Source organism: Lycium ferocissimum, chromosome 7, assembly GCF_029784015.1.
Source record: "Lycium ferocissimum isolate CSIRO_LF1 chromosome 7, AGI_CSIRO_Lferr_CH_V1, whole genome shotgun sequence".
Taxonomy (NCBI): domain Eukaryota; kingdom Viridiplantae; phylum Streptophyta; class Magnoliopsida; order Solanales; family Solanaceae; genus Lycium; species Lycium ferocissimum.
Window position 1 is genome coordinate 16665940 of NC_081348.1, and position 16378 is coordinate 16682317.

At 33.6% G+C, this 16378-nt stretch overlaps 1 protein-coding gene across 1 annotated transcript; it reads left to right on the forward strand.

Moving 5' to 3' along the window:
* Positions 1-5326: 5326 nt before the first annotated feature.
* On the forward strand, positions 5327-6231 carry LOC132061972 (uncharacterized). The gene is made up of 2 exons (XM_059454640.1): positions 5327-5511; positions 5802-6231. Exons 1-2 carry the CDS (start codon positions 5327-5329, stop codon positions 6229-6231), a joined length of 615 nt encoding a protein of 204 aa, XP_059310623.1.
* Positions 6232-16378: the final 10147 nt, after the last annotated feature.

Sequence of the window (16378 nt, forward strand, 5' to 3'; positions counted from 1 at the left end):
TAAGGCCATATGATTGTCAATAGAGATGGTAACCCAACCTATGTGATTGGAGATCCCATGAAGTAGGTTCATATGGGTAATAACAAGTCGATATTGGCTGCGCACTTAAAGAGAGTACTTGACTGCTACTAATTGTGAGGATGAGTTATTAACTCTTAATGAATTCATAGTCCTTATGGATGGTATATTTAAAGCGATGTACACTTGATGAATTCACCTATATGAGAGTGGAGTGGGGCCGCTCCTATGAGACATTGGCCTAGTCTCTAGAGCTCTCATGAATAACCAGGCACGCGCATGACTTAGGGCGCAAAACCGCGTTGAACAGCAAAATTACGGAGTCGAAATGTGATTGATAAAATCTCTGACTTACAACAAGAATTATTGGTTCATAGAAATTTTATATTTCACCAGTAATTCTGTAAGTTAAATGTTATCGGTCTAAGTTTAGTTCATAGCCCAAAAGGCACCAAACCTATTGCATTTCAGACATGCAAATCCAGCAAGTTATACTCCTTTATTTCTAAAATCTTTAAAATAGTGGGGGATTGTAGTAGTATTTTACAAAATGGTATACTTGGAGAAGTGGCAAATGAAATTTTATGTGTCAATTTCTCATGAAAAAAAAGAGGGAGGTGTCCATTTACAATGCTAATGTTGACACATAGATGGACACTTGTCCATGGCTAAGCAATTCATTTAGCCTATAAATAGGCTCACAATTCCTCCAGCAAAGAGACACCAAAAAAAAAAAAAAAAAAAAGAATCACTCTTTCCTTTCCTATAGCATCTAACGTCCCCTTCCTCTTTCTAATATATTTCCCCCATAAAATAAATTAGTTGGTCTTCTTTTATTCCCTTAGTTTAACTTGCTGGTATTAATTAAATTTTCTTGATTCCTGTATCCTCTAATTAATTAGAGAAGGGCTTTTAATCGAGGGAAAGCATTTCACATTCTTGAAATAGTTTATTAGGGGCGATCTTTAAGCACTCAAGTCATATTTACTATATATATTATCATAGTAATATTTATTTTTCAAGTGTTGTTACATTACTTTGCTAAATAAAATATATTTATTATTATTATTATACTGTTTATATTGTGAGTTTCCCAACATAGATGATTGATCCAGCAAAGTTTCGAACATAGTTTTGAAACTATCGCTGATTAGGGATACAACTCTACCCAAATTGATTGTTTTGTTGATTGGACTTATTTGTAATCTAAAGCTGCATACTATCGTCTTTGTAGTGATGTCGGAGAAGAAAATTAAGTGCAGAAACGCATCAAAAGTCTATTGCGGCTTTAAGTTTAAAGCGCAATTATAGCATTGGCTTTATCGATGTAAGGTGAATATGAAGAAAATTCTGAAAAAAAAAAGGAAGTATTCATGTAATGTAAGAAAACATCTATAAAGACAGGAAATTGAAAAGAAAAAGAACTAAAGACTAGAACAATTATATGATACAATTTTTATGTTTATAAGTCTAATTTGATACAACTAATTTTCTTATGCTAAATTTCAAATTCTCTCTCTTGATCGCCGAGATATAATTCATAAATTCCATGTTAAAATATGGTGACTAAATTTTAAATATTTTGATAAATTTTGGCTAATGTTTTTAATTAACAGTCCTTCAAGCAGCTATTTGTACACTTCCTCTCTTACTGTAACGCGTATCTATTCCTCTCTTACTGTAACGCATATCTATTCATAAATACTTCAAATTAAGCGCAAATATGCACATAAATATTTTTTATTATTTCAGTCCCATTATAGATATTTCCTTATGGTTGTTACAGTTAGGAATTATTTGTTTTGTTTGAATTCCCACTCAAAAATTGTACAATCTAACCATGATTGGTTTTTAAACAGGGCTTTAGCCTTTAGGTATCAAACACTTATCCTCTTACCTAAAGAAACCTCCTATAACCCAATCTTTGTTTCTTATAGATCAATTCGGAGCGAAAGGGTTCCTATCCATTCAAAAAAGAATGTGCTATAATAATTATCTTTCTTTTTCATTGGTATAGAGTAAAAAAAGAAAAAAAAATGAAAGTTTTGATCAATATTTTCCATTTACATTGTTCAGTAATAAAAGGAACTTAGAAACAAAGAAATTGAAAGAGAAAGAAAACTTGATATGAAATAAAAAGAAATAAAGAAGTACGAAGAAACAAAAGGGAAACAAAGAAAAATAGAAAAAAGACAGGAGAAAACAATTGGAAATGGGTGAATAAATTGAAGAGGGAAAAGGGGATATTTGGGGGAAATAGTTTGAGCCGCATAAGTAGTTTGGACTTTTAATAATATTTGGGTAAAGAAGAGTAATTAAATTGGTCAAGCAGGTAATTTGCCTACTTCTCCACTTGAAATATAATTAGTATTATTTAATTACATACTTTTACTGGGTACTTGAAATGCAGACGTTAATTGACTAATATTTCAGAAAGAAGGATCAATAAATAACACTTATAGGAACGATTTTTCTTGAAGTTGGTAAAGTAGAAGTGTCAAACTAAATGTCTACAGTTTTGAACTTCCAGGCCTAACTTTATTCGAAAATATTAAATTTCAGATTGCTAGGCCAAATTTCATTCGTATGCTTGAAGTTTGGGTAAGTTAATAGGCCAAACTTCAGATAAAATTTATAATTTGAAACGTTAATTTTTGCAATAATTAGTACCGTATGTTTATGAAGTGGCTAAACTTACAAAAGTTTATGACCTTACATCCTGACTTAAATAGGGATCCCAAAATTAGCTGTGTACACTTCCCCGTTTTGTAAACCTAATGACATGGACAGAGATATGAAGGAATTGGCAAAATTCATGGGTTAGTTTGGATAGAATTCATGTGTTTTTACTTGGGCAGGAGTACTGGGCTAACTTGGCTATTAATTCAAGTAAAACTTACATAAATAGTACCTTTTAGTAGCTTGTAACAAGAAATAGCTATAAAATTGTTATTTACTAAGCGTAGCTGGTTTTTCTCATAAAACGCGTGTATTTCATTTTTTTGAAATATAGTGAAATACAGGAAACGCACGACACTGGTGAGTAAAATTAGGCCCTATTTATGGAAAAGATTTTTTTAAAAAAAAATTCAGGGATTCAGTTTAAATCTTCCCATTAATCACGCGTAACAAATGTTCTTCCATAACAGCTTACGTATCTCTCTCCACTTTTATCACAATCAAAACTTTTTGAATTCAAAAAATACTAAAGATCTAAAAACTTCCAAATACAGAAGAATCTCTTTGAGCTATGTTTTCTACATTTGAATTCTTCAAAGCAAGTTGAAATACACTCAATAAGATACGAACGAGTGTATATATGGAATTTTAGTGAAGATCAGATTTGTATTTCAGATTCTACAAAAGGTATGTTTCAAATTTTCAATGATTTTGAGATTGTTTTTTGATTCAATATTACGTGTTTGGAACGATGATTTTTTTTTTCAATGCAGTCACTGTTCTTCTAGTTTTGTTGAATTATCAAAACGAAACATGTCAAGCATAACAACAGTGATCAGACACTCCGGTTTTTGGAATGAATAGAATTGCTTTGTTAATTACAAACTAGACGCGATTGTCTTCAAAGATTATTGTTCATACGGTGATTTGGTTGAAACTATAGCAATTCAGTTAGGTGTTGATATTAGCAGGAAAACGATATCAATAAAATATGTTGTTGAAGGAGACAATATGCCAATGGAAATACGCAACGATATGGGAGTAAGGGTGTATGTTGAACTTAAGAGAGAAAACAAGGGATTTGAAGCATATCGTTGTGCGTTAGCATAGCGATAATGATCTTGAGAATTTTGTGTCCGGCGTATCTGAGTTGGAGACGATATGTTTCAACTTGAATTTAATGATTATATGCGTGCTATGGACGTAGTTGATTCAAATGATTTGGATGTGTCGGATTGTGCTAAAAATTTGTTGTTTTATTTGAAAACAACAATAACTTGATAATTTCGAACCAGGAATAGAAGGATGTTTTTGTTGATCAAATCTACAAAGATAAGGATACTCTGAAGAATGTTATGGCGAATTATGCAATTCGCAAAAGATTCAATTTCAGGACAGAGAGGTCGAATGCCATAAGGTATGTTAGTCCGAAAAACTATGAAATACATTGAAATATACTATGAAATACATTGAAATACTGTGACATAAATTGTTGTAGTGACATTATATTTCAGTTGGATTGGATTAAATACATTAAAATATGCGCTATTTGTATGATTTAATTCCATTATGTAACCATTTCGGTATATAAAGGCAATGTATTTAGGATCGTGTATGTGTTTGAAACTTGATACGAATTCTTTTTTGTATTGGTTTATGTAGTTACACTGCGGTATCTTTGTTCAACCGATTGTCATTGGAAATTCGAGCTTAGTATTGCGAACTACGAAATGTTCGAGTGAGATCTTTTCATGACGAACATACGTGTCCATTGAAGGACAAAGTGTATTCCCAAAGGCAAGCAACAAGTTGGTTGATTGGATCGTCAGCTGTTAAGCCAAAAAATAGCAAATTACAAGAGGAAATATACACCTGGTGATATAGTAGATGACGTAAAAAATGAGTATGGCGTTGATGTTTCTTATATGACGGCCTGAATGAATTAAGAGGGGAACCAACAGAATTGTACAAGAAGTTACCGGGATATATGTACATATTGGATAAACCATACCCTGGATCACATGTGAGAATGCACAAATCACAACAAAGTGAGTTCTTGTATTTGTTTATAGCACTTAAAGCGTTCATAAAAGGCTTCGAGTGTTGTAGACCAATAGTTGTAGTAGATGGTTCCCACCTTAAAACTACATATAACAATACTTTTGTATCAGCCAAAGACATTGGATGGTGCATGTAGGTGCCAACATGTTTAAATACCTTTTTTTCTGCTTCATGGTATATTTCGTTGTATTTCATTGTAGTTCCAGTGTATTTCCAATATGATTTATGCTATATTTCACTATAAATACACAAAACATGTTTGTGCAGGTAATATTCTACCATTGGCATATGGTGTGATAGATTCAGAGAACGATAAGTCTTGGACGTGGTTCTTTGAGCGATTCAAACAAGCTTATGGGAATAGGGATAACATGTGTGTTGTATCGAACAGACATGAGAGCATCATTAAGGCGGTGTCTAGAGTATATCCAACTATGCCACATTTGGCGTGCATATGGCATTTATGGAAAAATGTGACCAAGAAATACAAGTCGAATGGTGAAGTATTGAGTCCTGTATTCTATGCACTTGCAAAAGAATACACACGAAATTTGAGTTTGATAAGCTGATGGAGAAGATTGAGAAGGTTGATTTTCGGGTAAAAGAGTACTTGGAGGATGCTGGAAGGGAAAAGTGGGATCGACTGTATTCACCCGTTAACATAGGATGGACAATGACCTCAAATATAGCCGAATGTATTAATGGAAAATTGGTAGCGATGGGAGAGTTTCTGTTTTCGATTTTCTTGAAGAAGTGAGGAAGATGTTTGGAAGATGGAATTGCACTAATAGGAGGAACGGTACATACACATTCACAACACTTGGAAAAACATTCCAGCAATTATTATCAATAAACGAATGAAAATCTCTACGTATGACGGTATGTTACTGTTTATTTTGTTGAAGTTTGCCTACATATATTTCAATATATTTTAGAAGGTACTTAAGTAATTCTGTTTGGATTGTATATTTCCATGTATTTCATATTATTTATCGTTGTTAATAGTCAATGTATTAGATACCGACACATTTCTTCTTGATTAGGTTGAACCATCAATGCGAATATGTATACGTAAATGATGAGGCAAGGCGTTTCATAATTGATCTTGAAAAGAAAACATGCAGTCGTCGGATGTTTCAAATGGACGAGATACATGCATGGGCTGTATTGAAGAGTAAAAGTCTTATGCCTGATGAATATTGCTCAGACCTATTCAAACCAAAGACAGTGATTAAGACGTATGATGTGCCGGTGGATCCTCTGCCTGACGAGAGTGAGTGGAATATTCCCAAACACATATGCGATGAAGTTGTTTTGCCACCAAGATACAAGAGACCCCCAGGAAGGCCAAAGAAGAAGCGAGATAAACCATTAATGGAGACGATGATTGGTAAACGTAGGAATGCTTGTAGTACTTGTGGACGTCTTGGTCACAATAGGCGTTCTTGTTCTAATGAGCCACGTAAGAAGTAGATGTTTAGTTTGTAATTATTTTCTTTTTTTTTTAAAAACACTCATCCCCAAAAATATTAAATAAAGAAATTTTTGGTTAATCATTGTATTCTGCATTTTTGTCCTTTATTTTCATAATAATAGTGCATACAATTCGGTGTTAACGGATGTTAAAAGGAATAAATACGTATTAACTTAGAACAATACAATGAAATATGAGTGAAATGTTTAAGAAATATGAAGTTGCATTAGGCCTATATACACAGGAATACAATGAAATATATCAGAAACTGTTTCATAAAATTAGAAATACATAAATGCAGAGTGGGTATATATATTGGAATACATTGAAATACACCAGAAGCTGTTTTCATTAAATAATAAATATAAATATGGGAGGCTTAAGCAAAAAATAATTAAAGTGATAGAAATTAGTTAAGTCATTGATGAAAAAACAACGCAATTTGTCAATTGGAATACATTGAAATACACCAAAAATATTCAGTTCAAGTTGGAATAATTTGTCAATTTGCGAGTGGGTATATACATTGGAATACATTGAAATACACCCGGAAAATTTGTTTCGTTAAACAATAAATATAAATATGGGAGGCTTAAGCAAAAAATAGTCGTGATAGAAATTAGTTAAGTCATTGATGAAAAAACACTGCAATTTGTCAATTCTTAACAAAACAACACAACAAAATGTACAAATTAGTCAGCAAACAATACTGTGAATAATGATTCAACATTAAAACCTAATGGACTAATTAACAACTCCTGTGTCAACTGCGTTGTAATCTATGGCAGGCCTAACTAGTCTTAGCAGCAGTTCATTGTCACTGAAGGCATTCAAATCAGCCTTTTGCCATCCGTATTCCCATAGTAATGCCCCGTATCTATTACTTAGTGATTCTGCATCAATTTCAGATGGAACGCCTCGTCCAGAACAACAGTATTCAGCAAATGCGGCAACATACACACCACAATCCCTGAAAAATGAAAAAAAAATGATTATTGGTTGAGAATTTTGAAAAAAAAATGGAACTATGATTGAGAAATACGTACGTACTTTTTGAGCTTGTTGTAGGCAAGTCGTTCACATACATGCCATCAAAGTCATCGGTCTGTTGTTTGCCCTTGTGTGATGGGTGGTTAATCCAATCGATGCCTTTTTTTCTCTCGTAAAATCCAGACAAATGTAGATGATGTGGCAATAGGGTAGCTATCTTGTGTATTTCTCTTCTAACAACAGCATCATGACCAGTAGCTCGGTATTAGTTGTAGATGTACAGACACTTGCTTGTTCTTTTTGTAACGGCTTTCCTTACCCTTTCTAAATATCATCAATTAGTTATTTCAACATAAACAGTTATACTTTGTTGAATGAATATGTAAATTAAAAAGGTAAATACGTTCAAACTTACTTTTTATCATGCCTTAGAAGCAGATCCTATTTGAGCCAATTTCAGTATTGTTGAATAAGCGAAGTATTTCGCGGGCCATTGATTAGATCTTCAACAAATGGATGCTTCTTTTTAAAAAGAGAAGGTGTGGGGTCTTGAACGAGAAGCTCGCGAGCCGTAATTGGTCGTAAGGTGAACTAGAAGTATTTACTAGGTTTCACTATCCTAGTTGGAATACCATCTCGTTGAGCAATTACAACTTCCGCATGAATCACCGCCTTTGTATTCCTTTGTCGGCGAAATATTACCGGCATAACAAATCCTTTGTGTCCCGTTTGATGAAACACGTAGAATCCCGTAGAACTATTTGGCTTGGTAACATTTCGTCGGGGATCAACCATTGTGACTTAGTAATGTTGTCATCGAACCTCAGCGTGGTCTCTAAATTTAAATGATCGGTGATGTCCCCGGCTTGTATTCCCGCACCTACTTCTGGTTCACGAGTTTCTAGAGGCAACTCAACGAGCATCTCTGTGACCATTCCTAAAAAAAAAAAAAAAGATTTAATATATGTTAAATATATAAGCGTATCTTGAAAGATCTATAAGATTGAATGTAAAATTTACCTCTTCGTCGAGTTGAAAGATCCTTCATCCGCCCGATTAAGCTCTTTAGTTGAAGCTTTACGTATATACGCACTTAAATTTCCGCCGGTCACTACAATATTCTAACTTCCTCATGTAACATTGGTGCAACACCTTTGGAATAAGAAAAAAATCAAAATTTAAAACAAAAATCATAACATAAAATATAAGGTTGGAAAATTACTAAATACACAGAAATCTAAAAATATTAACTAAGCATGTCAGGTTTAGACTGATTTTGTGGGGTAGAAATACATAGAAATACAGTGACATACAAAAAAATAGAGAAGTTTATCAGTGAAATACAAACAAAACGCCTGAAAATACAAAAGTTTGTAAAATAGAAAATACCGAGGAAAACATAACTTTAAAATTATAGACTGGAACATGGCAACCATATACTTTTTTGTGCATACGATGCACAGCAACATAACTTTAAAAGATGAATTTCACGTCACAAACTCATTTTACCTTATTTGACTCATCATCATGTTTCGGCGGAGATGTTTGAATGGTAGAATCATGACGTAAGTTTTCTTCAGGCAATAATTGTAGCCCAAATCGATCGTTTGATGTCATGTACCTCACTATCGGCCGCCTTCACATGAAAAAATGAATCAATATTAATTGTATTTCGCGATAAGGGTCTAAAATGTTTGTTCAATTCCTATTTCACACATTTACCTTGTCCACGGAATTGTTCCCTTGATTGCTTCAAATAGCTTCTTGAAGTTGTCATCCATGAAAGTTCGAAGATTGGAGAACTCAGTGCCAATACTTGTGAACTCACCAACGACCTATTTAAACAAAAACAGTATTTCAATTTGTTAACAAACAGTAAATTAAATACACCAAAAAGATTTTTGTTTCGTAACTAAAATCACTTACTGATTCCTTGAAAACTTGAAAATCTTTCCTTAGCAATTGCATTTCATCTTTCATAGAGGCAGTAGGGACATCACGTAGGATTTGGGGTGTTTTGGGGTCGATTCATTTGTTCATTCAACTTTGGTGAGCGGACTTAATAAAAACAGCTTTTGAACAACCTTTTGACCCCTGTGAATATTCTTCAAAGTTGTCTATGGTTCGGTGTGGATTTGTTGTTTCTTTGATGTGGAAGTTGTTGCAGGAAGTTGGAGAATTTGTTTGATTCGTCCGTTGTTGTTGTTTACCATTAGAAAGGTGGGGGGGAGTAGTACTGAAATCATCATACTCATCCACTGGCATATCTGTGACTTGGGTACCTTCATGGGCATCAACTAAGACATTTTTGTCTACTGTATCTCGACAGACAAAAACATCGGGCAATTGGAGGCTCTCCAACTCACCGGCTAGTGGGGATTGTATTTGCAAATGTACGGCCTACTGTGGAAGATACATATAAATATTTAATTAGTGTGTTATAAAACTAGTCACACTTATATTATGAATAATGAAATACAGGGAAATATTATGAAATGTACAATCCAAAATAGTTACATTGTGATAAAGGAAGTACACAGAAATATAATGAAATACAAAAAATCAGGAAAAAAGCGAGATACGATGGAACTCTTGAACAACACTCATAAAGCAAAATAAAATGCTTGCATAAGTTAGAGTGTTCGAATATTATAATTTGTGCCCGTCATCCCCATCAAAATATTGTATTTTGGATCCCTATAATTCTTGGAATGGAATTTAGTGAGCGAATACTGGAACTCTTGAACAACACTCATAAAGCCAAACTTGCTTCTAATCAACTTTGTGTTGTGGCGGTAAATTGAGCAACTCGGTAAAAGCTTCTTTGCCCCATGGATAATCTACATACCTTCCATCCTCAACCACTTCAAATGAACCCTTGGTATATTTTTTTCCTAGGCTCACCGCAAAAGATGTATGTATTTATAAAAAAAGAATTATGAACTTAACGAGCGTCCTCATCATTATCTCCCCAACACTTATTCTTAAAGCAATCAATCAACTCCAATCTTTTTACTTTACTCCTGGTTCCACCAAAATAATCATCCATAATCCTCTTTGGTTTTTCCTCATCGTATGTAAATTGACCTTTATCGGCTACACAATTTAGCCCGCTCATAAGGGCAAATTCTCTCATGGTAAATCGCAATACGGTACCATTTATATCAATTGTAAAGTAATCAGAAGTGCTCTCCTTGAGCTCTCATACCATGAAGCACCTAAAAATCTGTGCTTGAACCTCCAGGTGTTGCATTCCGAGGAATTTTCCCAATATTGTCTTGGAAAAGATCTCTAACTGTGGAACAGTTAGCTTACTCTTGAGATCTTTGAACACCTCGATATTCGTGTACCGTGGCATCGATGGAGCCTCTTCAGGATGGCTCTTAACATAGAATTTAGTTTCCTAAAATAAAAATGCAACACTGAGTTAAGACAGAAACAATTGTATAAAACATAGACACAGACACCAAAATTAACACATATATATACAACAAAAATATACACAAAAAAAATTGCATAAGACAACTAACACAGCTTTTAAAATAAATAAGTACAATAAAATATACAGAATAGTAAACATACGTACTTGTGAAATATATAGAAATATAATGAAATGTAGTTAACTACGAACACAGCTACCACAGTTATGTTATATATGATATAAACTACAGTTGATGCACATATACATTTTATTAAACACACAGAAATATACTGAATTTCATACAAAAATATGTTGAAATATAGTGAAATACAAAACAACAAAATCGAAAAAATACATCAATACCTGTTCATCCTCTTCCAGATCTACATCTTTAACAACCTTTTTACCCTTAACGTCAGAAGAAGGCTTAGTTACTTTTCTCTTATTTTGTTGAGCAACTTTAGAACCTTTTTTGACTGGTACATCATCTTTTCGCTTGCTCGGTTTGCAACTTCAGTTGGTTGAAGTTGACGCATCCTTGATGGGTCATGAATCTTCTTGCTTCATCTCTCAAAGAATTTTAGCGGATTCTCCTGCAATTGCGAGTTGTTGTTGTGAAAATCCCAAAGAGAAACTAGGACCATCATAAACATCGGGACTACCTCGAGTATTCACCTTGAGTATCTTTTTCCGCCATTAAAATGGAGAATTAGATCTTGTTTTAAACACTCTAACAATGGGCGAAAATAGAAAAAAAAAGGAATGAAAAGAAACAAAGAAAACAATGAAATATAAGAATAAATATAGAGAAATACAACAAAGAAAATAAAAAATTCTAATAAATTAGCAAAATTAAATTACCTATCTTGTGTGGGTAACGATTAAGGAAGATGGAATCGTGCTAATAATGATGATAGATAATGGGCGTATAATACGGTTGAAAATATTGAAGATGGGAGAGAAATTAATTTGAAAAGAGAAGAGATTGGGAGTTATTGGGAAGCATGGGCCGTAAGTTTAGGGGAAATACTGACAGTTTGTAGACCAGTTACAACTGGTAATTTTGAAATTAATTTAAGCTACTAAAAATAAATAAAATAAAAGGTAGCTATTATTAATAAATAAGTCTTAGAGGTAGTTATGTCCAGTAAATTTTCCTTAATTCAAAACGAATTTTGTTGAGCAAGTTAAAAGTTCTGATTTAGAGATCACTTTTAGATCACCATTTAGGTTTTGTCCAATTTTTAAAAGTTGTGTAAATATAGCTCTTAAATGATTACGTTCCAAATAATATTAGACTCGGTTATCATATTTGCTCATATGTTTCTCAATCTTACCGGCATAATTGTCACCTAACATTTGAATAACTTACAAAATCTTAAAAGATGGTCTAACAATTCCCAATATTATTTTTCTATACGTATAAATATATGTATATATGTAAAATATTCATATCAGTGTATAGATTTTGAATTTTTGGGCTACTGTCGGTAATTAAATTTGGCCGAAGGTACATATGCGTATCTTTCCCTTTTGAGATTATTTAAAAGAGATATTTAGACCATGATCTAAAAGATCCATAAGTTTTAAGAAAAATAAAAAAAAGATCATTTACTAAAAAGCTAAAAAGGGACAACTGATGAAAAAAATTCACACTAACCATAAAAAGTACATGTAGCATCCAAACCGTGAATTCTAGGGTTATTAAGTTTGGGCTAAATTTATCACCGTTTCTCAGTAACATAATTATGACTTAAAAAGGTCATGTTCCAGTTTAGGAAATATAAAATCCTAGTCCTAGTAACTAAAGGATTATGTAAGCACTATCTGATACTCCTATTTCTGACCGCTTTGGGAATGGTACTTGCTTAGCAATCTATATATTTATACATTGCTCTTACTACTGAATTTATCATTATCATCTTTGGCCTTAGAAAAGTTAATCGCTTCAACTGATTAATTAGTTCCTCTGTTATTGTGGTGATTACTTTTTGTTTTTGCAAAACCCCAATATCGTTTATAGAAGTACAAAGTTTGTTCCCCTATTTCGTGTTATCATGAGTGCAAATTCGCAAAGTCATCACTTTTGGCAACTACCCGAGAATGATCTTGGCTATTATCAAGATCAGGCAAATTACTATGTTTCAAGAAACATTGGTGATCACTTTGTTCCACATCACGCCTCTGCTTTTACTTGTCCTAGTTTGTACATTGAGGATCCACACTTGTTGGATGTCTATGCGGCGACGAATTATAACACAGGGTGGTATTATTATTATCAGCCAACAAGTGAATACGTTGATGATCATGTCTATGTCGCAACTGATGATCCGTTTCCTTTTATCATGAGTACAAATTTGCAAAGTCATCATCCTTCGCAACTAGGCCAGGACCATCTTGGCTACCATCAAGCTCCAGCAAATTATCATTACGTTTCAAGAAACATTGGTGATCACTACTTTGCTCCACATAATTTGGATCACAACTCTGCTTTTACTGTTCCTGGACATACATATAATGGACAAAGTTCGTTTGATCACATCGAGGATCCACACTTGTGGGGTGACGGCTACAATCATCCAGCAGGTGAATTTGTTGATGGTGTCTATGTCACAACTGAGGGTGAACCCATCGGTGATGTCAATGACACAACCGAAAGTGAATTCATTGACACAATTGATCTGATAGACATATTGCAGTTTCTTGTAGCCAATATGGAGGGCAACGAGGACGAGGAGGAGGCCACAGAAGAGATTATAGAAAATCTGATGAAAACAAGAATTCATTGTGGTACTGACAATGGAGGAGAAATGTGTGTTATTTGCAGATGCGAATATGAGAATGATGAGATAGTTGGCACTCTCGAATGCAAGCATGAGTTTCATGCAGGTTGCATTGAACAGTGGCTGTTGAGAGGGAAGAAAACTTGTCCCATTTGTAGATCTTCAGTTTTGCCATCACAAACATCACAAGAACATGGTTTATAGAGAATTTAGTCCTTTAGTTCCTAATGATTGTTTTTATTGGTCATTGATTTTGATCCTTTTGTACAATTCTTTTATTGATCACTTGACATTTTTGCTCATTAACTTAATAGATCAATGGAACAGTGACTCATATATTGTTGATTTGCATTCACAATTTAGTACATACATGAAGGTTTTACTTCTTTATGTTCTGAAAAATTATAAATTGCCAACTACATTTATTAACACAATCCAGATTTAGCTTTCTCTGAATGCTCGAATGTATTTTGAATATGATGGACATACTCAGCACACATATTGCAAAAAAGCATAACAATTAGGCCACAAAAAATTTCAAACTCAAAGAATAAATTTGGTAATGCTTTCATCTAGCGAGGATGCAGTAACTCCAATGAAGCTAGGAACAAAAAGACATAACTACACACTGGTTCATGGTATGTTGTTCTGCCATCCTATTGATAAACACAGGTACCTATTTATATTACTTCATGTGCTGTACGTTGTGCCATAGGCGATCCATCTGAGCATTTCTACTCATGTCGCATGCCATGTCTTGTATCTTCCTAGTGTTGCAAGGCGTTGGAATGATCTGTTGTTTTCTTGAGCTGTTCTTGATTCATATCTTAAATAAATTGCTAATTGTGTTGTATCTTTTTGATATTTCCTGTGCTGAGATATACAGTTCCTTCGCTGTTCCTTTCTCATTTATTATACTGAAGTCACACAATTCTCTTCCTGGGATTGCACTCATGCTTAGCTGCAAGCTCCAAACTAGTGTAGGAAATAAGTTACAGATGTACTAATCTTTTCAAAACAATATTCTCAATCAGAATATGAAGTAAAAGAAAGTAAGTTTGGCATGACACATTTATAGTTCCATAGTTTAACAGTTAATAATTTGTTAATTTGGAGAAATGACAGTTGGAAGGAAAAAAAGCTTGTCATAATAATGACTACGTCTTCTTCTCCCAATATTCCGTTTCAGATTCAGCAGACAAACTTTTTGACACTTAAAGTTCATGTTTCTTTTATGTTATTGCTTGACATCAGACAGGTTCAAATATACTAATAAGTGGAATACATTAGCAAGCTGCTTATGGTCATTTAGTAGTGTGGACTGTGGACGGTAATATATAAAGAGGAGCAAAGAGAGTTTGAGGAATAAATTGAATAGGTACATATCTATGAACTGCTCAAAACACGTTTCAGATAGGGACAAGTACATACACGTAATACATACTCTATATGTGCTGTTGAAACACGTTATCAGATAGAGTCTACACACGAATATAAATGATACATCCTATGCACTGCTCGAAACACGTTTTCAGATAGAGACAACCAGATACATTGGGCTGCTCATAAACCTGTTTTTTGATAACGTGCAAACCACGTGTTTCAAGAGAATCCTTTCGAATGAAAGACGAGCCTTCATAAAAGAGATTTCTCTAATGAAGATTAGCAGGATAAGTCTTGTTAGTCGGAAAGGGAAATAAGATAGCAAGAGTTAAAAAAATGAATGGATACACATTAATGTGAGATACATAATGTATAACGTGCAAAACACGTGTCCCAAAAGTGTGATTTTGAATGAACGACCAGCTTTATAAAAGAGATTCCTTCAGTGGAAACTGGCACGAGAGGGGACTTGGACTAGTAGTGTATTAATTGGAACTCAAGATGTTTTGAAGACAAGCAAAATTCATTCAAGAGAATTAAGACCGTATCTTGCTATTTCAGTTTTCGTGTAAGAAGGTATATGCAAATAAGTCAAAAAATCATTAGAATTTATAGAGTTCCTCTAAGATTAGAAGAGGGCTACACTTTTATTTTATTTTTGCGGCTTCTACAGAAAATTCCACACACCTTTTGTGTCATTTACGATTACGAATATAATTATTACTATTCAAGAAATGTGAAATATCACATGTATAACGTTGAAAACACATTTTTTTGCTCCCATGTGCCAAATATTCCAGCACTACTTTTGTGTCGTTTATTAAAATAATTATACCATTTAAGAGAAAAACAATTTCATGTGATATCTCAGATGTATAACATCCATAACACGCATTTCGAGAGTATTATTTGAATAGAAGACAAACTTTCATTTAAAAGAGATTCCTTTAATGCAAACTAGTAAAACACAAGGACAGAGGTGGTATCTCATTGAGAAAAAGGAAATGGAGAAAAACAAAAATAGCAAGAGTTAAAAATGAATTATAATGTTCAAAACACTTGAGACGCGACGAAGAGAGGTAGTGCATCTGTGAGAAAAGGGAACTAAAGAAAAACAAAGATAGCAGGAATTAAATTGATGGATACAAATTCATGTGATATATATACATTGTATATAACGTTCAAATCACGTGCTCGAAACACGTTTTCAAATAAAGACAAGCAGAAACATATGATACATCCTATGTAATAAGGAAAACAGGTTTTCAGATAAAGACAATCAGATACATATGATACATCCATATGTACTACATGAAACACGTTTTCATATAGATAGTCAACTACAGATTGGTTGAAATTGAAACCATTTAGGTTGAAAGATACATCCTATATATATATACGTACACCTACTACAATTTTTGATGGACACTAGCGTAATCGTGGGAAGTGTAACGATACAAACGATAGCATGTATACATGCAAAATACGTGTTTCAAAAGTATAGCATCATTTTGAATCAAAGACAATCTCCCATAAATGTATTCCTTTCATGGAGACTAGCATTAGAGA